Raw genomic sequence first — 24,600 nt, 5'->3', positions numbered from 1 at the left:
TGGCCCTCACTCTCTCCCCATTAGGTCTACAGTCACCTATTCCGACAGGTGAGAGTGTAACACACATCTCTAGCAAACAAAGGCGGCGTGGCTGGTCATCTTTGTGCAGGCATATTATCTTTGGGACTACGGAACTCTAATTGCACCCGAGCCTCTGGAAAATGTGGTGATGGACTTCTGAACTCGCAGTACTGGACTACTCCGCACTATGGCCTCCATCTTCCACCCACTTCTGGCTGCACCCAACATCTTGGATCTCATCGCTTTGATGAGAGAGCTGCTGTTTGGTACGATGCGATCATCGTCAAAATGTTTTAACTACACCTCTCTTTGTGCTGGCTTCCCTCAAGATGGACCGAGCAGGCTGACAACGATAACATTATGCTGTACGAACACAGCCCAGGATGTACAGGAGAGGTTTTAGAGAGGACCACGATGACAATATACCACTCAATGAGCAGCCTGTATCTCCTACTGCGGTGCACTTTGGGGCCGGTGATATTGGATGGACGGCCTTTGGTCCTGCAGTCGGACTTTCTGTTCTCGCTACTGTTATTGTGACTTTGCGATGGTATACGCGAGCGAGACTTGTGAGGATTATTGGATTGGACGATTGGGTGATCTTGATATCTCTGGTGAGTACTTCCCAAGAACGTGAGAGCGTTGGGGGCTTGCAGCTGATCTATGAAGCTCTTTTGCTGGGTCATAACCGCCTCGATCGGCGCCGCAATCTTCGCAGGCATCGGCGAGTATCGCACAAAACCTGGCGTCGTTGACACGATACTCATCGTCAAACTCATCGTCGTCGTCAATACAGTCTGGGCCACCACTGTCAACATTACCAAGGCTTCGATCCTGATCCAGTACCTCCGCGTCTTCAACGGTTGCATCATTCGAGCTTGCTGCTGGACTCTCATGGCAGCTCTACTTCCTGCTACATGTTGGGCTGTCTTTGGCGGGATCTTCCTCTGCACACCAACGGCCAAGCTCTGGAATGTCACGCTCCCTGGCCATTGTAGGAACGCGCAGGTGTACTGGGCGAGTGTGGCGGGTGTCAACATTGGACTGGACTTTTTGACGTTGATTCTGCCGATCCCAGTCATTGGAAGCCTGCATCTACCACGAAAGCAGAAGATCCTGACAATGCTCGTCTTCGTCTTGGGCTTCATCGTTTGCGCTGTGTCCTGCGTGAGATTAGGAACTGTAATCGTCACGGCGGAAATGGGAGACCCTGTCATGTCCGGCATCTGGGCTATCACTTGGTCAGCAGTGGAAGCCAACGTCGGAGTCATCTGCGCCTCACTCCTTGCCCTCAAAGCATTCATCATCAAGCTCTTCCCTAAGCTAATGGAAGAGCCTCAACTCCCGAGGCATCAGATGCGGTTACCTGAGGTTGCATCTGCTTCTGCTGAGCCTATTTGGAATGCAGGTGACTCAGACGTTCCTACATTGGGTGGATCTGACAGGTCTCTCGCTGCTAGCTGGCCGCCTACGCCTAGCAGTAGATTCAGTGCGGCGCATTTGGTGTATAAGATGAGGGTGGAGAGTGTTCCGGAGCATCAGCAGGTGGAGACTACTGCGAACGAGGTCTTGGTGAGGGAGGATACGGTGGGCTTTGCGGAATTTTTGAGGCATGATTCGAGAGCAACGGATAGGGATGGGTAGTCAGAATGAAGCGGCAGAAGGTCAGCCGTGAGCTCACTTTTTGGCTCTTGCGATCACATGTAAGAGGGCCCCACCACGAAGATCCTCGGCCACGGCCTTCAAATTAATTCCTACGAATTTACTCACTGAACGAGGAGCACCATACCACAAGCAGACACTACGAAGGTAACGACAGACACGACGCTGAATAGTGTCATCACCGGGACCGACGACAACGCCATGGCGGCAGTTCATGCAGCACAGTCCATAGCAGCGCCAATGCGTGCGATCACCACCGAAGATGCTGCCACCTCTAGCACGCCCGCGGTCGAGCGAGTCTTGGCCGTCACGGAGCTCAGAGAGAATATCTTAGCGGAGTATGGCGGCTCGCCAAGACATGTCGCTTCTGTGCGGCGATCCCAGCAGCGCCATCGTCGGCACGTTTCATCTAGAGCCATTGCTGTGGCTAGAGAGTGCTTTCGCGCATCGGTATCGCATCTCACGCCGCATTGCCAATGGTCGTGTAACACTTCCATTCCTCGAGGTGTCGCCAAGTACCACTAGTTCCGACATTGCGAGCATCATTTTCGGCAACAGCAAGATTGGGATCTTTGGTGCCAAAATCATGGCGACAACTGGGGCTCGGTGTGAGGAGAGGACGCGCAAGTGGTCACACCCCGGAGCATCTTGGCGACAGATCAAGCTGTTTCGTGACTATGAACCTGGCAGAATTATCATTGAGCAAAGCTTCCGCATTCAGCCTTACCGCGATCGTGATAGGGTGCCAGGCCAATATAAGGTGGAATACATTATTGACGACACATGGACCCTCGGAGAGCCATGGGAGTGCTACACCGACTCATGCATCAAGGACAGAAGCGAGCATGAGACTCTGATGCTGCGCCAGCAAGGAGGGAAGGGCCTGATCTAGAGGGTCGTTCCAATGCGCTACAAGTTCACATGGAAGCTCACAGACGAGGAGAAAGATAGACTGTGCAACCAAAATGGATGCTTTCGTTGCCGTGAGTTGGGGCATACCTCGCGCGACTCGAAATGCATTCTCTCACTCACAAACGGCCGCTACGCATTTGGAGATGTGGAAGAAGAGACGCCCTGGGCAAAGTACTCTGGTTTTGAACTACAGGCTGGATATGAGAACTAGGCTAAGGCTTCAGCATTAATTCGAGTAGGAAATTTCCCTTGGACTGCAAAGACAGTAGGTGGCAAAGACTACAACAGGTTTGGCTTTTCTTTCCAGACATAATCAAGTACATACCTAACACAACTCTTTGTGCAAATCCAAAGACACCCTTCGCAATTCCGCCGTCAAAAATCACCCACCGCTTCGTCTACGCTCCGACTCCTCCGTCTCTCGATCAAAAGCCGCCTGCCATGCTGCCGCAAGTGGCCCCACAACCTCATAGCATCGTCGCTTTGGCGGAAGTCCTCGAACCCATTTCCTATTCTCCACCCGGTAGAAGTTCTCGCGACCTTTGCGTGCATCCACATACGCATCGTCGAAACGCTCGCCAGGGATGGAGGTTTCGTCGATGGTATCGACGTCACCGTCCATATCGGCATCACTGTTGCTGCTCGAGTCAGAGTCCAGCGATTGTGACTCTGGACGAAGTTTGCATGCTCCTCCGAATTCAAGCCTGTCTAGGGGGTTGAGTAGGAGGCTGTTGTTGACCTGGGTTCCGGTGGTTGCAGGGGCGTGAGCGAGCGGTGCTGATTCCTTGCCTTGCTCCATAGCGTTTGGGTCGACTTTCGTGCCAGTCGCTGAGTTGTCGACTGGCTGGTTTTGCATACTTGTGCTATGGCCTGGATTCTAGTCTGAGGGGGAAGGAAGAAGCTCTTATGTCCTGCAATGGTTTGCTGATGCGAGATAGTAGCATGCAGCAAACAAGCTCCCGACAAGACCATGTCGACGTGAAGATTCTAGACACGGCCAGTTCATGCAAGCGCCGCAGAGTGAACTCATGGCACTTCAGTAACGTCAGGGACAAGTTCGAATGGAGCATATCTCATGCACCAACGCCATTTCCATTCACGTTGTACAAAGGTCATTCCTACACACATGGCTTGATGCATCTCTTGCGCCCTACTTCCTCGCCGCCTTCCACGCCTCTGCTCCTGGTCCCACCACGGCTGACATAACGTTAGCGTTCGGTCCCGGTAGTCCACGCGACCATCGTCCATTGCCCCTGTGATGGAAGTCCTCAGTATCTTTGTGAGCGTCCACGTAAGCACGATTGTAGAGTGGAGTGTCTCCGACTTCTGTGTCCTTGGATATGTCGGTCGCTTTCTTTGACAGAGATTTGAGCTTGGATTTGGATGTCGGTAGTCTCTTGTCTTCAGCTTCGTCCTCTTCTGGTTGGTCGTCGTCTTCGGCGTCTTCAGCTGTTGTGTTCAATATGGATTTCGTCTTCGACTTTCGTGATTGCTTGTTTCCAGACTCGGCCTTTTGTGGCTGTTGGGTGTCTGTATTGTCATCCTCCGCATCGGCAGCTTGAGTTCTGCTGCTCTTGCGCAGGGCCGGGTTCTTGCTGATGGTAGGAGTACTTGGTGCCTTCGAGCCCCTTCGAGTCGGGCGAGCAATCCCCTTCTTCTGTGGTTTTGAGGTGTTCTTGTCACTCATGGCTGTAGAGTTGTGAGTAGTGGTACGTCCCTCACATACAGAAGACCGCTCTTATAGACGTGGCTGATGTTTGGCTGGCAGTCAATAACAAAGACGAGCTTCAGACCTACGCAAACACGATTGGGCTGCACGGCAGCTCTTCGCGCTTTCTGGATGCAGCGAACAGCGATACATGCGTGGCTGGACTTGCAGTTGTCCTCTTGGTTATTCCAGAAGCAACCAGGCCGAGCACAAATGGACGAAGGAAGTCTACGGCCCTACAATTGCACGGTAGTCTACATGCTACGTGCTTTTCTTTGTTCATTGAAAAATCCCAGATGTCTGCCTTCTGCTCCCCTTCTTCCACGCAGACATCCGGACAACCACCACTGCATCATGGCGTTGCGCGGGAAGCGATCTGCTACACCTACACGCAAGGTCACCTTTCTAGATCTCCCAGGCGAGCTCAGGAACCAAATCTACCACCTGGCCAGCTGCAACGAAGGTTTCAGGGTGATCAAACCATACCATGCACCTCAAGGAACGCTTCTACAAGTCAGTCGGCAGATCAGAGCAGAGTATATGCCGTTCTATTACGCCACGCATAGTATTCTGGCTGCCCAGTCCGTGCTTCGGAGTCTCCGCTCAGCAGAATGGCTTAACGAGTTGGTAGCGAGAGGGTTCCACTGGTGAGGAGGTTGTGCTTTACCACAGGACCTGTAAGGTACACGTCCCGGTTTCTCTTGGTCATTCTGCGAGGTCATTTACATGGCTTTCAAGATCTCCTTCGATACGCCCACTCTAGGGCGTTGAATGACGTGGATGGTGAAGTGCAGGCGGTTTGTTGGTGGCAGTAACGAGAACGATGTTGACATAGTAGCAAGGATCGTCCGAAACTGGCTCGTGACCAGGGAGGACGGGTCGGTGTACTTGTCCGTGGAGGCGGTCAAGATGATTGCGGATGCATTGGAGCAAAGAGGTGAATCGGTTAGCAGCCGGCATTGAATATATGTATTCAGTATTGCAGGTGAATATCGAGTGTCGTTGGGATGTGAAGTGCCTGTGGCTCGTGCGTGCATTGATCCTTGCTCTTGCCTTGTCATGTTAGTGCTCCACACAGGAATTCCCACTTCCGCCACTCGACATCATGCACAAGTTGTCGCGATACGACCTCCCAACTTCGACTTGACCATCCACTTCACCAAGCCGCGCAAAGATGCCATCGTGCAGGAGGCCCGCCACCACGAAGCATTCGAGAGGTCAGTCATAGCATAAGTTACAAGCATTGCAGCTTACTGACCACTCGGTAGCCAACACAACTCGACCCACCAGCCGCACCTCCCTCTTTGGTCTCCCGGCCGAGCTACGTAATCGTATCTATCACATGGTGGCCCAGTATGACGAGGGCAAGTGGACCGGACCTATCGACAGCAAGGACGCCACCGGGTTGTCAGAAGTAAATCATCAAGCCCGTGTAGAGTTCTTGCCGGTCGAGTATGCTACCCGCAGCGTGTACTTCCCATGGATCAACAACATACTCCTCGACATCGTGAGTAACTGGCTACACTCTTACGGCCAGGAGCGAGTACCTTGGTCGAAGAGGTTCGCTTTCGGCTCGAACTACGGCTTGGTAAAAGTGGCGCTGCGTGGCTGCTCGATTGGATGGCCGTACACACATGACCACACTCAAGTCGCCTGGCTCAAGGATGAGCAGGGTCGCACGCACGCTATGGTTAGCAGTCGCAGTGCTGAGCATACGGCTACGGTTGGGGCCATCGTATGTGCAGATATAATGCTTAGGGAGGACGGCTCGGTGTACTTGTCGGCGAACACAGCTGAGAAGATCATTGGTGCGCTGAAGTAAGAGATATGGCGCGTTTCCGCGGTGCTCAATGTCGACATCCTTTGCTGGGAATAGTGGCGCAATAGCACGATGTGCAACATGGGGAAGTGGCTGCGCAAGGTAGTGAACGTCGGAGCTCACCGATATGGCATACGATCATCGCCACTTGTGATGATTGCATGGTCCTCTGGCAAGTACCTTTCTCCGCTCGGACGCCTTTGCATGCCTTCGTACACGCAATCCTCGTGCACATGCCTGGCTCCAATCTGAATAAGGTTCATGCTCCATGCTTTTTGGCGCCACATGATAGCTTCAAAGTGAGCTCCTTGTGGCTTTTGCTCTCGCCTGCACTAGGTGTCGTCCTCTGTTAATCGTTGTGTGAGCTGAACCAAGTCTTCATGCTTGATGACCGTGAACTAGGCGCGATTTCGCTGCCTCGACCAACATGGCGGCTAGCGCAGATCGAAGCACCGCAGACCATTTGACTAGTCAAGGTGCGGACTGCATCGAACCTGGCGTGGCAGCTCAGCCCACTGACGATCATAGCCCTACCACCTGTATCTTCACCTCCACCTGAGTCTCACACCATTTTCCTCGACCTCCCAACCAAGCTTCGAGACCGCATCTACCACCTCTTCATTGCAGCCACCGAATGCAACTCCTCAGGTCCTCATCGGAAATCCAGAAGTAGCGTCCTCGCACAAATCAATCGTCAAGTACGAGTGGGTTTTTTACCCACTTCCACTCTGCCTGGCCCCTCTACTTTCCCTGGTGTGGTTACGATAACACCCCCATCGCTCGCGAGTGGCTAGAAGTCTTCGGTCAAGACCGAATCTCAGTGTCGAAAAGGTTCACCTTCGGAACTGATTCGGGAGGCATCGTGGTAGTTGTGCTACGATGTTTCCTGCACGGTTTTGGGGTCGAGGAGGGTAAAAACATCAAAGAGCCTCACTGGTGGGGCGGGAGTCAGACTGGGCGGAAGATGGTCCTCGTCAGAGGCGAGAGCTGAAAAGCTGTATTCACGGTGGCGAAGCTCGTGCGGAGAGGAGTCGAGGTTAGGAAGGGTGGCTTGGTGTGCTTGAAAGTGCAAGCGGTCCAGATGATCGTGAATGCGCTTGGGTCAGAACGTGCTTGACCAGGGCGTCGATACGCGTCCAGAATTTGGCTTGAGCATGCTAAGATCGAGCACGGAGGTGCTAAGACTACCTTGAGGACTGCACATAGTCGGAAAAGGCGCTCCTGCCTGTTCTTGAATAACTTGTAGGGTCAGCACTTCGAGATCATTGGCCCCTGAGAGTCTCCAGCAAGCAGGATGCATCAGCCGCAGCGCCTTCGCTCTTACGTCTTTTCCATTTAAGCCCCATTGTAGAACTCCACTGGGAGTGTTTACAGGTATAAGTCTTCGTGTCGACCCCTGATGCCTCTGTATAAGTGCTGATCATCCCCGAACGCCACGCTCATGCCCATAACACTGTACATTTGTCCATGCCCACATTCTCTCCATCACTACCTCTTCTTCTTTTTGTTCTTGGTCGATTCTATCCTCACATTAGCACTCGCCCCGACCCTCTTCAACCACCACAATACTCACGTTCAGCCGTCTTCTTCTTCTTCGGCGCACCCTTTCCTCTGCTCTTCGCGATCTGAATGTGCTCTAACCGGTCCTCCTCGAAGTCATCGTACAGCTCCCTTCCTGGATATAATCTCTTCAAGTCCACGAATGTCGCGACTCGGCGAGGGTAGTATGCGGCGATCGAAGGGCCTCGTAATCGTTGGCGCAGGACTTTGTTTCCGAGTTTCGCATTCGTTGGGTTGAAAGTAGTGTTGAATATCCGGCACTGTGTTCTGAGAAGGTCCAGTACTCGGGAGCGTGGGACGGCCATGATGAGGGTGGGTGAGGAGAGGCAGTGAATGGGATGATGGGTGGCATTGATCGCGGTGGTGTCGGCGGAGCGGGAGTGCCAAGACAGTCAAAGCTTCGCGCTAGCGAGGCCTCTGTTCTCAAGCTTCGCTCATTCTTCTCGCACGTTTGTATTCTGTCGATCTTCCTCGCATCCACCACCAGCATCGCATATCGCACACCTGTGGCGGCTCATCTCGTCTCTGTCTATCCTTACGCAGCAGTGCCGAGGAGAGCTACATACAGCCAGCATGGACAACCCATACAACGACCGAGACCGAAGCTCGAACCGCGACCGCGACCGCGACCGCGACCGCAATCGAGACCACTCGCGCACTTATGATGACCGCAACAACAAGCGCAGCCATGACGACGAGCACGACGGTCGCGACAAGAAGCGCCCCAAGCAAGATCATCACAACAACCGCAATGGCCGTCCACAGCAATCTCAAGACGGCCCATCTCGTAACCGGAACAAGAAACAGGAGCACCGCAATGATGGTGGAGCAGAACGTACACCTCGTCAAGTCGACGCGATCAAGGACGAGAACCGCCGCTTGAAGGCAGAGCTGAACGCGCTCAAGGCAAGTATCGCCCACGGCGACTCGAACATTCAGAACGGCAACGCTACCTCTGCCCAGCTATCGCACAGTGATGCCTATGCTCAGCTGCCAGCACCCCAGGAGATCCTCACAGATGTTGCGCTCTACACACCCTTCACAGTCGCGGATGGCCTTCCACAGCTGCCTCCCGTGACTGACGAGAAGTTGCGTGCTGCAGTCTTCAAGCACAAGTCGATCTACGCGCAGCATCAAGATGGCGCGGAGGGCATCATCACCTACGAGAAGCTCGAGTATCTTGGCGACGCATACCTCGAGCTGTTCGCGTCACGCCTGATCTATCACCGCTTTCCGCAACTTGCCGCAGGCCAGATGTCACAAGATCGCGAGACGCTGGTCAAGAACGAAACACTCGCCCGTTTCTCCAAAGCATACGGGTTCGACAAGAAGGTGCAGGTGGACAAGAGCGTCAAAGCACAGATGGAGCATGACAAGGCCAACAAAGGCTTCAACAAAGTTCTCGGAGATGTCTTCGAAGCTTACGTTGCTGCGGTCGCACTCAGTCACGAGGACGGGTTCGCAGCTGCCGAGAAGTGGCTGACGGCGCTTTGGGCTCCAAAGGTGCTTGAATTGTTTCATGCTCACAAGAGTCTCCTCATCCATGCGGATGGTGCCGACCCTCTCACCACCTTCAACCCCAACGCTGCCCAAGAGCTGTCCGCCCGCATCGGCAATGGCCGCGACTGCAAGCTTGACTACAAGGTCCTCCCAACAATAGAGCTGAAGGATGATCACTTGGGTCAGAATTTGTGGATCATGGAGCTCTACATCGATGGGTACGGGCACACACACAAGCTTCTTGCCAGGGGTCAAGGTGCGAACAAGAAGGAAGCCAAGGCATGGGCAGCCATCAAGGCCATGCACGGCGAGAACAAGTACGTCGTGGAGGAGTGTGAGGCGAAGTGCCGAAAGTCGAGAGAGCAGCACAAGGCACAGAAGGAGATGCAAGTCAAGCAAGAGACTCAAGTCAAGCAAGAGGTTCCAGTCAAGCAGGAGAAGGACTTGGTGGGAAGTGCATCTTAGGCGGATGCTTCCTCGACCAGCTCAACCCATACGAAGGTGAAGACGGTATTTGACCGGAAACATGCACGCGGCAAAGAGCTTGACCAAAAGGCGCCTGGCGGACCAGTGCTCGCCGGTAAGGAGGTACCTCGGAATGGAGTTCCAAGCGTTGAACAGAGGGCTGCTACCAACTGGCAATCTCTGATTTCCTGAGGATCAAGATTGAGCGCAGCAGAACAAGAGCCAGTAAAGATGGTGCCACTGGCTCTTGCTAAACGACACCTCGGAAGACTTCGCAAGGCCATTCTAAGCAAGCACTATGGCTGTCCGCTTCGGGGTCACGGCTTCACGTGTCATATGAGCGATCCCAGGGAACGCTTTCGAAGCAACGAATATGTAATCGAATGGTCCTTATGCTTGCGCACCGTGGTCGGCCTGGCTCACGTGTGTTCCCGTTTGGCCGATTTGACCAGAATGCCGTTCTCTTTCACTACGTCATAGTTCGAACGACATACAGCCGTGACTGTAGCGCCGCCTCTTTCAAGTAATGTCGCATAGATGCAGCCAGTACTTCCGACTCCAAGGACCAGTGCTCGTGGTTTCGCAGACATGCTCGGCATGATTTGGTGGCATTGCTCAGCTGCGTGGCGTAGATATCACCTTGTCTCTTTTGTTGAGCGAAGGGTAGTGCCGTAAAGCTCCCGTAGCGAGAACAACAATCAGACTCTGTCACCTGTTTCGAGGGTCCGTGCTTAGGAAGAGGGCCTTTAGAATAAAAGCTATCGCTAACAAATTCGAGCTGTCCTCTAATTGGCTTCAAAGACCTTACAATTATTTAATTGGCTCGCTTCTTAGCCCCGGCGCGGTGAACTACCTTCCGAGCACGTGAGAAACAAATACATATACATATCGACGACAGTGGCATTGCGACGACAGCGGCATTGCGACGACAGCGAACAATTTGTTCCTCGAGCTGCGGGTTCTACCCTTCGCTCATTTCAATAAGGATGGAGGCCTTTCAACATATCATTTTTGCTCAACGGTTGCGGAGGCCATTGCCAAGAAAGGACCCAGCTCTATCTCGTTCAGTACAACGTCTTGCCATTGACAAGGACATCTCATAGTATCACACCGGCATGATAATGGTCCCCAGATGACAGCAACGTAGAGAAGCAGTCACAATCGAGGATGGCAAACGATCCTCAGAAGTGCCGGCAAAAGCACAGGCCACAGAACACAACGATATCTATCGCACATCACGGCCGATGAAGAAACATTACGCATAAGAGTCACTGTTGCTATCACGACCTGTCTCCACGGGATGTTCAGTATGTCGCTGGGTATGCGAGGCCACCTTTCGCTCGCGCTTCGTCCAGCGGCTCCCTCGACGACACTATGTGTGGGATCTAGGCGATGCCCGTACCTGGTCACTGGTGGCAGTATATCACTACGACCACAGTATGGCTGCTCGTGGAGACCATAACGCTTGGCAACCAGCCTCGAACGCACATGGAGACCTGGTGCTGCTGAAGAGACATCAGCGAAGCCTTGTGAACCAAGGCCCCGCTCAAAAGTCTTGATGGCGAGCGGCAACGCCATATGCTGCTTTTGCCTTCAGCTTCGGACAACACTCTGAGCATTCACATTGTTGAGCATTGTGTACGGCTGATCCGATATCATGCCGGCAACACTCCGTCCTCAATCGTCATTGACTTACCGCTTTATCCCCCTTTGTGCATTGTTCTCCAACAAAGGCCCAGCCCCAAAGAACGGCACGCAGACAAAGCCAGCCTTGTCGAAGCGACTACCACCTTTGCCGACATTGACAGAGGTATCATCCCGTATAAGTCTGAACGTCTGCCCGCCCAACCAGAGATCTTTCTCTCGGTGTGCGTTCCAGCCAACAACGATCAGACCAAAGCTTTTGCATCAAGACTACGAATCAACTGCACGCCGGCCGTGTAATCGAAAGTAGGAAGAAAGATCGAACAGCTAGCAATTGTGTCTGCTCAAAACGCGTCACCACCTATCGAAACATCCTTCCTCGCATTCGTAGCGCTCTACTTGGCTGCCTCCACCATGGTCGCCATGTTCCAGTGCTTCAAGAACGGATCGAGAAGCCCGGGCAGAAGCCATGCTCCCGCCCCCCAACCCCGACAAAACTGGTTCCAGACCATCCGAAACATCTTCCGGAACAGGAAGACACGACCAGATGAAGAACAAGGTCTCATGACCCCACCGTCAACGCAGCAACAGAATGTCCAGGCCTATGGTACCTTCTACGTCCATGGGAACGTTCAAGTCAGCCCGGCCATCATTGAACAGGCTTCCTCTGATCCTAACGTCCACATCGGCGATTTTCGTGAGTTCTTTCCAGGCTTCGATGGAGCACCAATCACTCCTGTCTCCCCAATTGTCTCGGCCACATCTGCTCCGACACAGCAAGACGCCGTGTCTCCAGTCACAGCTTCGGTGTACTCTTCAACTAAGTCGAGCTCAGCAAAACCCAAACTTGAGCCCACCCCCGAGAGCTTCGCCAGCGAATATACCGTTGTCAAAACACTTGCACGAAACAATGAAGGCCCCGTCCATCTTGTCAAAAGCAAGGCTTCTGGTGAGATGTTCATCATCAAGCAGATGCGCTACGGCACGGCTCCCGATGGCACTCGGCTTGACCCAGATGAGGTCTACATGATGTCGCAAATCAAATCCAATCATCCCAGCATCGTCCGACGCGAGGACATCATTGATGATCTCCCTAGAGGAATTGCGAACATGGTCCTCGAGTTCTGTTCTGCTGGTGACCTCGACAATCTCATCAAGAAATGCCAAGGCGAAAGGCAGAACATCCCTGAGCCCATCGTCCTCTCTGTCACAGCAAGCCTCATTGACGCGATGGCGTTCCTCCACCATGGTGAAGTCCGCTATGATGCTGATACGAGTAGGGCCACCATACGAAGCGACAACGGGCAGAAACCCATCCTCCATCGCGACATCAAGCCTGGCAACATCTTCCTTAGATGGTCTGATGACAACTGTGGCATCCCACAGGCTGTCCTTGCGGACTTCGGGCTCGCCACCCTCAAGGAGCACAGTGAGATTGAAGGCGCCTGCGGAACAGACATTTACTACGCGCCCGAGTTCAAGGGAAATCTATGGACTCCGGGAATCTGCAGCGAGAAGAGTGACATCTACGCCCTTGGCGTCACGCTCTTCGAGCTCATAACGGGCGTTCCCTTCAAACCCGAGCGCCACAACATCACGCGAGGTTTTGTATGTTCTTCGGTAAGAGACCACCCACGCTTCCTCTGGCTCCTCCAGTCTTGCCTCGCCACCGACTCGAAGAAGCGGCCCGGCGCTACTGACCTTCACAGAACCTCGTACGTCTTCAAAGAGCACGTTCGAGAGTGGTATGAGAATGGTGGTAGAATCCCCGCTGACTTTTGGCCTGTGCCGTTCGCCAATGACCACCCGATCCGCCAAAGACGATCAGCATCGCAGCGAGGCTCCGCCAGCTCCCCGCCGCACTACTCCCAGGTCTCGTCACCTGTCTCGACGAATGCTCCCTCCATGACTGACGCGGTTGCAAATCTTCCACCGCTTCGTCGTGTTGGCAGACACCAAGACCTTCAAGCCGCGGCCGGAGCGGAGTATGCACAAGAGATTGCTGACATCCCAGGACCGTTCACGTCACCTTTCCCAAGTGCTGGAACCGAGTCTAGTGTCCAATCGACGGATGAGAGCGCTCAGGCTACAGCAGGAGCACAGGCTCCTCGGAGCTACTTCTCTTGGCACTCTTATGATTGTGTGTAGACTTCCCAAGGTTGTGAGTACTCAGCTTGGAAAGCTGGCTAGGTAAGTGACCGATTAGGTTGTCGATTTTCTTTGCCATGTATGGGAGGAATTTTGGCCCTTTTGTACAGCGATAGTAGATTGATACTTTGATTTGGGAGTTTTGGAGTTGGTAGGTTGTCTGTAAAACGAGAGAATAAATTTCGTGTAGGGACAATGTCAATGCTTCGTGCCTTCACTGCTTCTTCACCGAGTTCACTGCAAGTCATATGCGCTCCAGGAAGTGAGAGGACAGTAGACTTGATAAGTGAGGTACTGACCAAGCTTTGTGTCCAATCCGTACAGATTTGGCACTATTCAGGCTTTACACCGCTGCTACAGTAGAGATCTAACGTACTTCTTCCATCTCGCCTCATCTCGCCTCATCTCGTCTCGTCATAACTTCATATGTCATTGCCATAAACACAAAGCTGCGGCGCCGTCATATCCAATTCTAGAACCCGTAGAGCTTTGGTCACTGCAATCGTATGTTCAAGCTTCTCGTTACCCATCATTTTCTGCCGCAGGCTGTCAGCGAATGGCTTCATGACCGCACCCGTAATAGCCACGTCGCGCACGCCTCGTAGGTCACCGAACGGTGCGAGCATTGTTTCGACGTCTTGCTCGATCTTCAAAGCTTCCTCGCGTTGGCTTTTGATCTGGCCCAGGACTACGTTTCCATTCGAGACGCGGACGTGGACTTTGGCCAGTCGTCTTTCGTCGCTGCGCATCTCCATGCCACTGTCTCTGCCACTTTCATGAACCTCGTCGTGTTTCGGCTCATCGTTGAGGGCGAGAGGTGGCTGCAGCGCGTTCACGAGCCTTCGGACTTGATTTGACAGTCCATGCGTGAGACCTTTGCCACCAACATTGAACTTGATCATTCCCGTATATGAGTCCACATGGTCCACATTCACCACCACTCGTTTGACCAACGCCAGATATCTCTTCGGCATCAACTCCAGGAAGTTGAATCGTCTGCTCGGAGCCATGCCTGTTGGCAGCAGGTAATTGAACCTGAACGCGATGCCCGAATATGTCAAGAACAGCAAGAAAGTGTTCCCTCCATAGAGCATTTCGGCGCATTCATCATGTATCTGCCGACATACCCTCAATAAGTCAGCGTTCGCTCTTTGCCACACGATATGTGCACCGCCTCGCTGTATGTCGGCCTTTGGTATTATCATACCCTTGGCTGCCCTCTTCTTTACAGCGCTGAAGTTGCGCGCATGGCTGGCCAATGGATTCGGATCTGATCGGTCGTATGTTCTTGGGAGCAGGTAGTTGAAGATTTGCCGTCTCAACTCCAAGGGCAGTTGCAGGAGTGGGAACTTTGGCTTGAAGCTTGCTGGAGAGCGAGACCGCTGCTCGAGCTCGTCGAAGGACTCATGGCGGAAGAGAGGCGCGGAGGTACGGCTGCTCGTCGTCGTTGTCGTTGCTATCGTCGTCGGACGGAAGTGAGGCGAAACGTCATAGTCCCTGCAGTTGTAGTGCCCTTGGTCCATAGAGAGGGTGCAAGAGTTGAGGCTCGAAGTTGAAGGTGCAAGATCCCATGGGGGCGGAACCCCGGGAGTGGATCCACGGATGATTAGTTGATTACATTGATTAGGAGGCTGGAGACGCTACTGCGCTGTTGATATACCAGGAGTGACGTCCATCACTCCTGCTCTTCTTCTTCCCTCTCCCACACGCGACCAACATGAGCAAATCCACCATGAGCGCCCTTCGTGGGCCGGCAAACCAGCCAGAGTGTGTCAACACAGGATGCCAGTTCCCACCACCAACCTCTAGCCCCAGTGTTGGGGTCTCTATCATTTGAATACATTGCCCACCGCCAGACGAGCTGCAACAGTCGTTTGGTGCTCTAATAACCCCCAAACCAACCCTACAAATCCATCGAGCGAACGAAACAGGCTGTGAGCGACCGATAGATCACGACGTCAGACACTACAACGAACCATCGATCAATCGCAACCATGTATTTCGACACTCTTCCTAACGAGATCCTGACGCACATATACCTGTCCCTACCGAACATCGCCTCCGCCATCAACCTATCAGCAACCTGCCATCGATTGAACAGCGCATACCATTCATCGAAGAGGCTGGTCATCCTCCAAGAAGCAGCAGACGCCGAGCTCGGACCCATCGAAGACATCATCCAGCTCCTGACCCACAACTCCTCCCAACCAGCGCACATTCGACGAAGCGTACCCATATCAGAAGCCTTGATCAAGCAGATCGTCAAAGTCGGCCGCATAGCCCAGCAGTACGAGGAGATCTACCCCTTCAAGAAATGGAAGACAGACTACGGCAACAGGCGTCTCTTGACAGTGCAAGAACGCTACAACCTCCGCCGCACCATCTACCGCCTCTGGCTCTTCTCGCGAGCTTTCCACACCCCAGCCCACATCCGCACCTGCCGCCGTATGCCCGAAGTGATGCGCGAGCGAGCCATGCTTCTACAAAACTTCTCCTCGAACGAGCTCGCTGAGATGCTGGACGTACACACCGTAATGCGCGACTTGGTTGCCAACAACATTTGTCCGTCCAACGGCAAGATCAAGCAAAAGTTCAATAAGCGCTTCCCAGAGAGCAAGCATCAACTCCTCTTCAATATCAACATGCACCTCAACTACCCCCCTGAACCATCAGCACTCGCAACCGACTACTACAACTCCTCCTACGGCTCCACGCGCTACCAATCGCGCCTATCACCGACACGATGGCATGAGCCTGGAGCTGAGGGCTGGGGTGATGATATTGCGCACTACTATGTCATTGAGGATATGATGAAGCTGGATCCGGAACAGATGCTGTATCTGAGGAACCACTGTACTTTGAAAGCGCAGGTGGAGGTGTATATTCGGGGACTTGGGGAGTGGTTTGGCAACAATGGCGAGACTTTCACGGAGACGTTGGAATTGGTGGTGAAGCAACGAGGTGGAGATCTTGAGGAGCTGAAGGGGGCCATTGAGGATGGAGACGTTGGGGTTGCTGTACTGATCTGAAGGGGAATTATGTCAAATTGAAGCTGCTTGACGTCCCAGCCTATAGACTGCATAGACTCCTCAACGCAAACGAACAACGATCGCCCTCATCCTCGGAAATCGTCGTAATATCTCCTCCACCCAAGCGATCGAAAAAACACACCGTCCTCCTCATTTTTCTCTACACCTCTCTCCCCAAATTCCCCCAACCTCATTACATCCTTCCCTCTCCCATGCCTTAACAACACCCTCCCAGGCCTCGGCTCACCAAAGCCCCCGTCGTCGTCCTATTCGTCCTTCTCACTCGATGGTACCTCACGAGCCGTGCCCGCTGCGCATAATACGCTCCAGGACAGATCCAATCTGGCGCAGCCGCAGTCGGCGGCGCACAATTGTGCTCGGGAGAACACTTCTTCTCGTCTTGATGCTGAATGCAAGTGCCGAGATGGCACTTTTTGTCGATCTTGCGCTTGCTCTTGCGCCTGTTCTTGCGCTCCTTTTGCAATGATGGGGAGACTTCGTAGGCTGTGCTGACGAGGTCGAGGTAGCTGGTGTAGAAGTTGAGGAGGCTTGATATGAAGCCCATGGTTGAGATTGATGTGGGTCTGTGGGTTTGAGTGTAGTTTGTGGGATGTTGGAGTTGAAGTTGGAGAGGGAGAGGGAGAGGAGGTGAAGGTGTGTAATCTATGTATAAATCGTGCTGATGGGTCTTGAGGACATTGTCCTCGTGGTCGGGATGCAGTGGGAGGAAATTTGGCTTGTTCAAACATCGTCCTCATGGTATCGATCCTCACTGCGAACTGGTAAGCATACTGGATCAGAGCTATCAAGCACTGAGCACATGAGATAAAGAACGAGACGCGCATTTTGGGTGACTGGTTCCAATTTCGTGATGGCATGAGAACGTGCTAGATGCGTGACTGTACTCCGAGAGGCTGGACGCACTTTCCTCAGACCGCCGCCCAGCATTACCATTACGCCGTTCTCTGCATGTACATGGGCACCTTTCTCAGGCTGATAGCGCTGCTCGTGCTAGTATATTTCGTCTGCACTTCATGCTTTCTGTCGCATGATGCGCGCAAGTTGGCGTGCTCTTTTCTCAGGTACCTTCCTTGCCTCACGTACCAACATCCGCCACCCGGCTTGGCGCTCTTCCGATGGCAGGCACGGAGTCTCTGGCTGGTCGCTCGATGCTCGACATCTACCAGGTACGAATCATTCGCCTCTAGCCTCGCCTGGTGTTCTTCGACCCTGATGACATGCTGATACGTCGCGCGACACCTTGTAGCTGCGTATCGTTCTCGGCATCTCTTGACGCACGCTTGAGCGCTTCGTCTCTGGCATGCTCATTGCTCTTTCGCACTTCTTCGTGGCTAGGTGGTAGTCGCTCGTTCTGCAGATCGACCTTGCGAGCATCTTCGAAGGATGAGATTGCTTGCTTGATACCCTCGGCGCCGAGCATAAGAGTACCGGCAGGAAGTCTGCCACCAGAAGCTGTCTTCAATTCTGTCACACGTTCAGACTCCTCGCGCAACACCTGGAAAACGCGTGAGAGTCTGCCGATTGCTAGAATCTTGTTCTTGATAGCTCGGCGCTTGTACTCGGTGCTGTTGGGATCCATGCCAGCTAGATCGTTGCCGCCAGTGAAGGGTGGTGAAGAAGGTCCTGATGAAAGTGGAGTCTCGTCCTCGAGCTCCTCCTTGCTGCATGTATTGAGGATAGCAATCAACATGTCAGTGATCTTCTCGCCCACGAACGGAAGCGACCAGGTGAAGACGTCCATGAAGTTGGGTAGCCAGTATGGGTGAGGTGTGCAGTTGAACTGTCTGATGTTCATCACATTGTTCTCATATTTCAAGACCGCAGCTTTGTTGTTGTACACGTCCAGGTAGTTCGGCGCTGAGAATATCGTCATCACTGAAGGAAAGCCTGTTGTCCTTGTCTTTCTGTACATTCTGTAGCCGGCGTCCTGCGCTTCGTGTGCTCGAATAATGGATAGCAGATTGTTCTTCTCCAGGAACGCGCAAGCTGCAGGGTAGCTGAAGAAGTACGAACATCCTCGTACGTGGTTGTGGATGAAGTATTCTTGCGTCTTCTCTTGGCCGAACTCTTCCAGTGGATCTGCCCACAGAATGTCGCACATCAACCCATGCGTAGGTGGCTCTCTGAATCGGTCCAGCGCCTTGATGTCCTCGAGGGTGTGTAGTTCTGGGCTGAGACCGCCATGTATGCACAGGAACTGCTTGTTCATGACTGCAGCCAAAGGAAGCGAGCAGAACGACTCCATGCATGCCTCATACACCTTTTCGCTGTATTTGTGCTTGCACTCCAGCTTAAATGTGAAGTAGTCCGTCAAGTGACGGCACTCGTGGTTACCGCGCAGCAGCCAGAGGGTGTTGGGGTACCACATCTTCAACGCCCATAGATACAGCACGCACTCGATCGAAAAGTAGCCGCGGTCCACATAGTCGCCAAGGAAGAGATATCTGGTTTCAGCTGGGTCACCACCAACTTCGAACAGCTTCATGAGATCAAAGTATTGTCCGTGGATGTCACCACACACTGTTATTGGTGCGTCCATCTCCAGCAGATTTGGCTCCGCGCGCAGAAGTGCTGTGCCCGAGTTGAGGATCCATAGTGCTTGCTCTTCTGTGAGTCGACCTTCTCTGTACAGGTGCTGCTTCAGGAACTGCAGATTGGGCTTCGATCGATCGGTGGGCGACAGAATCTGGTCCTCGGTGGGCACATTGAAGGCCGGTGCTTGGACGTCTAGGAGTGAAAGTTGGTCAGCCTTCAGCTCTCGAATACACGAGTAGCAAATGGTGTGCGCCGTGCTTGCGACATGTGGTTCACGCAACCTTCCCTAGTAACAGACGTGTACGTTCTCCACCTACCCTTACATACACGCTCCTGCGTGCTCACTTGTGTACCATCTTCCATGGTGTGCAAGGTGAAATCGATCTCGGGAACCTGTTTCTTCTGCTGCACTGCGCGCATCGCATTGTCGATATACTGATCCTGGGCGGCTTGACCGTCCATCGTGGCGGTTGGAGGCTGTTTCTAGAGCGGCGCTGATCTGTAGTCCTCCAGTTGAGGTGATGTTGTAAAGCGAGGATGTCACTAGATCAATTGAGACTGCAGGTTGGTCTGTGGCTTGACAAATGGCGGTTGGCCACGCGACTCTGTGGCGGGTGAAGCTGAAGCAGACCGGTGGGCTGTCTGTCGGAGGTGATGCCGATGTTTCGAGTGGTCGAAAGTTTCTGGTGTGCTGTTTGCTAGAGGTGGTTTTGCCTGTGATCTTCAGGAGAAGGTCGTTGATATATGCCAGATTGGATTTCGGTCAACAGTGGAGCAAGTTAAGGCTGATGAAGGGGTCCTAAGACAAGATCGTGTCGAAGCGCCACACCGTCAAGCCGCCTAGACTGTCGGCGGCCCGAAGAGAGGGGTGGGGTCGGTCTTGTCAAACAAAAAATGAGATGTTTGTCACATGCATGGCGTAGGTCAGTGGTAGCACGTGGACAGCATCAACACAGCTTGGGGTACATCGCAGATAGCAGTACATGTACTCGGTCGTTATCGGCTCCTTCTCATATCGGCATGCCGAACGGCTTTGTGACTTCAAGGTGATGCGCTTGGTCGGGCTGCAGCACCGAGGATTGGGAAGTACATGTACATGTACACATGAAGCACGACATCGAGCATTCAATGGATATGTCTTCTACAGAATACTCCTCGGCAGCATTACTCACCATCCCGATATCTCCAAAGGCCGTTGATGCTGTTTCGACACACACGTGATCTTGCCGCCCGTCACTTCTTCGGCGCCTCGACTGTGCCTCTTCAGTGCAGAAGCGAGACTATCCATCCATGACTATCCCCCAAGAGCGCGAGCCTAACCAGCATGCTGCGAACGAGCGATATGACATTGTGGAGCGTCGATGTTGTTTGCAGGCACTGTGTAGTCCAGCGCCTCGCCTAGCCAGGATCCTAAAGTGACAATACTAGCACCGTGCCGCAATCGACATGGTGATGTCAAGATGTAAGTAGGCAGTGCCTGAAGCTTTCCTTCTTCGACTCTTCGCTCCTGTTCTTTGGTCTTTTCTTTGGGTCTTCACGCTCTCCTTCAAGCGTCGCATGGTCCAAGTTCGATGCTCGAAATCATGCCAGAGAATAAGGTCAGTAGGATGTTCAAGAGGGCAGGTCACCGCCATCTAGGAATCGCAAAGGCCTTGCGTCGGGTTAACATCCAGCCCTCGCCCTCACTTCAGCACATGGCCACACCATGAATATTATCAAAGCCCGAAGCCAGGAAGAACATCGTAACCCGACACGCCTTACTGCCACGTGCTTGATAATGAGCAAGGCCAGCCGAGACATCGAGCAATGTCAAAGACCAACAAAGCCCCCACATCATCGACCTCGGTGCCAGCTCTAGATACTCATGGATATCGCCGAGTCTGTCGACATGCATTTGACGACTCCGGACATGCGGCTTTCCGTCGGCCTGTCTGCAAAACGTGGTCATGAGTCCCAGCCGGATATGAAGAGGCTGGATAGTTTCATCGGCGCCAAAGCGAGGTCGTGTCCACCGCAGTCCAACAAGGAGGCACTCAAAGTGACTGCTGCGGAGTACAGACCCTTTCGAGCCAGGTGGAACGTCCAAGGAGAGTGGCGAGTCAATGCTGTCGCAGAAAAGCGATGCGATGTGCTGTCTCCTTCGCGGTCTCGTCTAGGGAGCAGGACGCTCGAAACATTTATCACATCGACGACGCACGCCCGGGTCCCAAAGGGACTCCGATGCTGTCACGCGGTCATCGCGCGATATTTCAGCTGTGGTGGTTGCAGAGGTGAAAGGCACGCTCCACACTGATCAAACCGCCCAGAACAACTGGTGGGATTATGTTCATTTCTGAAGGTGTTGTTCTATCTCTCTATTCACATCCACACCACCTTGTTCTTCGTTCTGCTGCGTCTATAGTCACAATGTGTATCTACTGCGTTCTTCTGACCCCTGCTGTGGTAGTTCTCAAGCAGCCGTTCACACCGGTCCAAGTCCTCCTTGGATAAGAGCTGATCTGGTCCGGAAGGTGGAGGTTCTGGGAGGTGATATGGCTGTCTTGAGCCTGCAGTGTCCAGAGCATTGCGCACCTGATGCCTTGTGGGTGCGAAGAGCGGTTTGAAGGTCTTAACAAGGTCTCTTTGCGAGCACTTGATGCCCTTAAGTCTGCAGTAGTGATAGGCTCCTACTGTCTGATTCTTTTGAGGTGTTGAAAGGTGTTTGGTCATCTTGCAGTAGCTTCTCCAATCCAAGAAACAGGTGAAAAGTTTGCGACAGTAGCATGCGACAACAACACCACATATAGCCAATCCAAGCACGACAATTTGTTCAGTGATGTATCCAGATACGTATATAAATTTGCTGGTTGCAATGGGCCTGATATTGGATAAAGAAAACACGATTGAAGATGTGGTGTTGTTTTTTGGTGGAGGTGGGCGCTTTGGTCCGTATGACGCGTGAAAGGCGGTTGTTCGGGCGGCTCGGTCGTGAAACGTCGCAACCTTGCCCCTGATGCCGAAGCTTAAGTTTAGCGTGTCGAATCAGATACCGTCACCGCACAAGGGAAGGACCGCACTTCACACGCGACTCCATCTTGTATCTCGAAAACCAATGGATCGTCAACACACCGCCATGGCTCGCACGACGCAAGAAAAACCTCTTCCGACGGCATGTCTCGATGCCACGACATGGAAGCAGCGCCTCCTGCCACCGCAGGCGCCGAGCATCTGCAGCAAACGAGAGCTCCCCGACACTTCTCCTTTGATACTTGGCAACGGCACGGCTACCAGCTTCTGCCAGCAGGCCCAGCACACTCGCAAGCCATACTCGCGTGTACCGAAGTCTACTGGAGCCCCTTCGCCAATTCCTGTAACGACTATAGCAGTCTTAGCCAGAGTTCCAAGAGATGGCGCGACTGCTGGCGACCAATTCCCTTTCGCCATCGGATCTGCTGCAGTCACACCCCAGCGGACGAGACCGCCATGGGTGTTTGCAGCTGTGGATGGCGCCTATAGCACTTCCCCCAGGCCCTGAACCATGCTTTCGCAAGGGAGGCCACAGATGCAGATCGCGCCAAGGGTAAGTCTTAAGGACATCAAGATCCGCTATGTGTCGCTCTCTTAGACTTTCTCGTCGACTGTGAAGTATTGTACATACTCGCTGCCTCTGCATTCCCCCTCCGCCGTGCCAGGTGCATCGTGCTGTCGACACTCATTCAACTGCGTCTCTGCGAGACTTACTTGAGCTAGACTCTCTTTTGCTGATTGCAGTGCTTTCGAGCTTCTTCTGGAAATCTACATCGAATAACGAGGTGAGTCCTGGTGTTTCGTCTGTCACACCTCGAGGGCCCTTCTCCACAGAGATTCCTGAACCAGATTTGCGACAAGTCTCACGTGGACGAATCGAGAAGAGCTCGACACTTTCAATAAAGTGTTGACTCGAAGCGTCGATTGTGTAGTTTTTGCTCGAGACTAATCTCTCCCAGGTACTCCGACTTCAAAAGCACAGCTCAACAGCACACTATCGTCTAGCCGGTCTAGCGATACCACAGCACTCTACGAGGCTCACGACTCGCATCCACTCTTTCTATTGCAAGCACGATGTTCTCCAACACAATCTTTACAACGGCAGTCACCTGTGGCCTGCTTGCCTCCTCTGTCAACGCACACATGATCATCACGAGTCCCGTCCCATACGGCAAAGACTCACTCAACAACAGTCCACTGGAAGCTGATGGATCGGACTTTCCATGCAAGCAGCGCGCAGGAGTCTATGATATGGGTACCATGAACAGCATGGCAGTCGGTGTTCCCCAGACTCTCAAGTTCCAAGGTGGAGCCACGCATGGTGGTGGATCTTGCCAAATCTCCCTCACCACGGACGATAAACCTACCAAGGACAGCACCTGGAAGGTTATCCACTCCATCATTGGTGGATGTCCGAATGGAGCAGCTGGCAACGCAAACGGCTCTCCTACTTTCGACCAGAACCCTACCTTCGAGTTCTCCATTCCCAAAGACGTACCCGATGGCAGGTACACCCTGGCCTGGACCTGGTTCAACAAGATCGGGTAAGTTCAAACACCTGTCATCACGATAGCACTGACTAACTTGTCATCACTAGCAACCGCGAGATGTATATGAACTGTGCACCTATCACCGTCACTGGAGGCTCATCTAAGAGCAAGAGAGGTCTTGACAGCCTACCAAACATGTTCGTCGCCAACATCGGCAATGGCTGCACGGTTGCGGAAAGCCAAGACTTTGTCTTCCCTCAATGTGGTCTGTACGCCGAGACCGCCGCAAAGACAGCTCTTGGAAGTTCGACCTCTGGTACTTGCGCAACAGCAGCAGCCGGCGGATCTGGTTCCGGCTCCGGGTCTGATTCTGGTGCAGCGCCATCAGTGACCGCATCCTATGGATCTGGCGCTGGCGCTGATGCTGGCTCAGGCGCAAGCGCTCCCGCTGGCTACGCATCGTCCGCAGCCGCAGCAGCGCCGACTGGCTATGGAGGAGGATCTGGTGCGGCGCCGACCAGTGCTCCAGCCGCTCCCGCCTATGGTGGCGCTGCGACCTCTGCAGCGGCCCCTCCAGCGTATTCGTCGCCGAGCGAGCAAGGCAGCGGTGGCGGAGCTGGTGACAGCGGTAGTGGCAGTGGCGGTATGGAGACAGTTGTCAACATGCACACCGTCACCACCTGGGCAACCGTCACGGGCACCGGCGAGGCACCAGCTGGCCACACTCCACCGACAGCCTATTCTGGAAGTTCTGGATCAGACGCATCAAGCTCAGGCTCCTCGGCTCAGGCGAACACCAACGAGACTTCTTCAGGCAGCAGTGGCAGCTGCTCTGGCCAAACATGTACCAACGAAGGCGATGTGGTCTGCATCGGCAGCAACCAATGGGGTATCTGTGACTCCGGCTGCGGTGTCGCCAGGTCTCTCGCTGACGGCACAACCTGTTCGAACGGTGTGATCGGCAAGCGTGACAGGACCGGCCACTTGCGTAGACACATCTACAGCCACGGCGGGAGTTTCTAGAAGACAGAGCCACCGACTGGAAAACTTGGTCGGGGCTTTTGGGAATCGCAAGCCAGT

General features: G+C 53.5%; 13 protein-coding genes across 13 annotated transcripts; 7 read left to right on the top strand and 6 right to left on the bottom strand.

Annotated features, from left to right (window-relative positions):
• Positions 1 to 404: 404 nt before the first annotated feature.
• CLAFUR5_07003 (Wortmanamides biosynthesis cluster protein C) lies at positions 405 to 1,665 on the top strand (the record flags this gene model as incomplete). The annotated part of the gene is made up of 2 exons (XM_047906151.1): positions 405 to 635; positions 691 to 1,665. The coding sequence occupies 2 exons, from the start codon at positions 405 to 407 to the stop codon at positions 1,663 to 1,665; spliced, it is 1,206 nt and encodes a 401-aa protein (XP_047762881.1).
• Positions 1,666 to 2,041: 376 nt separating this feature from the next.
• Positions 2,042 to 2,575, top strand: CLAFUR5_07002 (uncharacterized protein; the record flags this gene model as incomplete). The annotated part of the gene is made up of 1 exon (XM_047906150.1): positions 2,042 to 2,575. The coding sequence occupies one exon, from the start codon at positions 2,042 to 2,044 to the stop codon at positions 2,573 to 2,575; it is 534 nt and encodes a 177-aa protein (XP_047762884.1).
• Positions 2,576 to 2,977: 402 nt separating this feature from the next.
• On the bottom strand, positions 2,978 to 3,451 carry CLAFUR5_07001 (uncharacterized protein; the record flags this gene model as incomplete). The annotated part of the gene is made up of 1 exon (XM_047906149.1): positions 2,978 to 3,451. The coding sequence occupies one exon, from the start codon at positions 3,449 to 3,451 to the stop codon at positions 2,978 to 2,980; it is 474 nt and encodes a 157-aa protein (XP_047763784.1).
• Positions 3,452 to 3,745: 294 nt separating this feature from the next.
• CLAFUR5_07000 (uncharacterized protein) lies at positions 3,746 to 4,282 on the bottom strand (the record flags this gene model as incomplete). Its single annotated transcript, XM_047906148.1, has 1 exon — positions 3,746 to 4,282. One exon carries the CDS (start codon positions 4,280 to 4,282, stop codon positions 3,746 to 3,748), a length of 537 nt encoding a protein of 178 aa, XP_047763785.1.
• Positions 4,283 to 5,477: 1,195 nt separating this feature from the next.
• Positions 5,478 to 6,125, top strand: CLAFUR5_06999 (uncharacterized protein; the record flags this gene model as incomplete). Its single annotated transcript, XM_047906147.1, has 2 exons — positions 5,478 to 5,520; positions 5,572 to 6,125. The coding sequence occupies 2 exons, from the start codon at positions 5,478 to 5,480 to the stop codon at positions 6,123 to 6,125; spliced, it is 597 nt and encodes a 198-aa protein (XP_047763229.1).
• Positions 6,126 to 7,610: 1,485 nt separating this feature from the next.
• On the bottom strand, positions 7,611 to 7,987 carry CLAFUR5_06998 (Mitochondrial 37S ribosomal protein S27; the record flags this gene model as incomplete). The annotated part of the gene is made up of 2 exons (XM_047906146.1): positions 7,611 to 7,642; positions 7,696 to 7,987. The coding sequence occupies 2 exons, from the start codon at positions 7,985 to 7,987 to the stop codon at positions 7,611 to 7,613; spliced, it is 324 nt and encodes a 107-aa protein (XP_047763772.1).
• Positions 7,988 to 8,255: 268 nt separating this feature from the next.
• Positions 8,256 to 9,647, top strand: CLAFUR5_06997 (Double-strand-specific pac1 ribonuclease; the record flags this gene model as incomplete). The annotated part of the gene is made up of 1 exon (XM_047906145.1): positions 8,256 to 9,647. The coding sequence occupies one exon, from the start codon at positions 8,256 to 8,258 to the stop codon at positions 9,645 to 9,647; it is 1,392 nt and encodes a 463-aa protein (XP_047763766.1).
• A 2,058-nt stretch (positions 9,648 to 11,705) lies between these two features.
• Positions 11,706 to 13,439, top strand: CLAFUR5_06996 (Serine/threonine-protein kinase Nek2; the record flags this gene model as incomplete). The annotated part of the gene is made up of 1 exon (XM_047906144.1): positions 11,706 to 13,439. The coding sequence occupies one exon, from the start codon at positions 11,706 to 11,708 to the stop codon at positions 13,437 to 13,439; it is 1,734 nt and encodes a 577-aa protein (XP_047763765.1).
• A 422-nt stretch (positions 13,440 to 13,861) lies between these two features.
• Positions 13,862 to 14,962, bottom strand: CLAFUR5_06995 (uncharacterized protein; the record flags this gene model as incomplete). Its single annotated transcript, XM_047906143.1, has 1 exon — positions 13,862 to 14,962. One exon carries the CDS (start codon positions 14,960 to 14,962, stop codon positions 13,862 to 13,864), a length of 1,101 nt encoding a protein of 366 aa, XP_047763228.1.
• A 471-nt stretch (positions 14,963 to 15,433) lies between these two features.
• On the top strand, positions 15,434 to 16,468 carry CLAFUR5_06994 (uncharacterized protein; the record flags this gene model as incomplete). Its single annotated transcript, XM_047906142.1, has 1 exon — positions 15,434 to 16,468. One exon carries the CDS (start codon positions 15,434 to 15,436, stop codon positions 16,466 to 16,468), a length of 1,035 nt encoding a protein of 344 aa, XP_047763767.1.
• Positions 16,469 to 16,685: 217 nt separating this feature from the next.
• Positions 16,686 to 17,033, bottom strand: CLAFUR5_06993 (uncharacterized protein; the record flags this gene model as incomplete). The annotated part of the gene is made up of 1 exon (XM_047906141.1): positions 16,686 to 17,033. One exon carries the CDS (start codon positions 17,031 to 17,033, stop codon positions 16,686 to 16,688), a length of 348 nt encoding a protein of 115 aa, XP_047763769.1.
• Positions 17,034 to 17,672: 639 nt separating this feature from the next.
• On the bottom strand, positions 17,673 to 19,486 carry CLAFUR5_06992 (Serine/threonine-protein phosphatase 2B catalytic subunit; the record flags this gene model as incomplete). The annotated part of the gene is made up of 2 exons (XM_047906140.1): positions 17,673 to 19,216; positions 19,342 to 19,486. The coding sequence occupies 2 exons, from the start codon at positions 19,484 to 19,486 to the stop codon at positions 17,673 to 17,675; spliced, it is 1,689 nt and encodes a 562-aa protein (XP_047763768.1).
• A 3,618-nt stretch (positions 19,487 to 23,104) lies between these two features.
• On the top strand, positions 23,105 to 24,543 carry CLAFUR5_06991 (uncharacterized protein; the record flags this gene model as incomplete). The annotated part of the gene is made up of 2 exons (XM_047906139.1): positions 23,105 to 23,574; positions 23,628 to 24,543. 2 exons carry the CDS (start codon positions 23,105 to 23,107, stop codon positions 24,541 to 24,543), a joined length of 1,386 nt encoding a protein of 461 aa, XP_047763771.1.
• Between the last annotated feature and the right edge of the window lie 57 nt (positions 24,544 to 24,600).

The sequence above is a fragment of the Fulvia fulva genome, chromosome 6 (assembly GCF_020509005.1).
Source record: "Fulvia fulva chromosome 6, complete sequence".
NCBI lineage: Eukaryota > Fungi > Ascomycota > Dothideomycetes > Mycosphaerellales > Mycosphaerellaceae > Fulvia > Fulvia fulva.
This window is presented reverse-complemented; position numbering and strand designations above follow the sequence as displayed.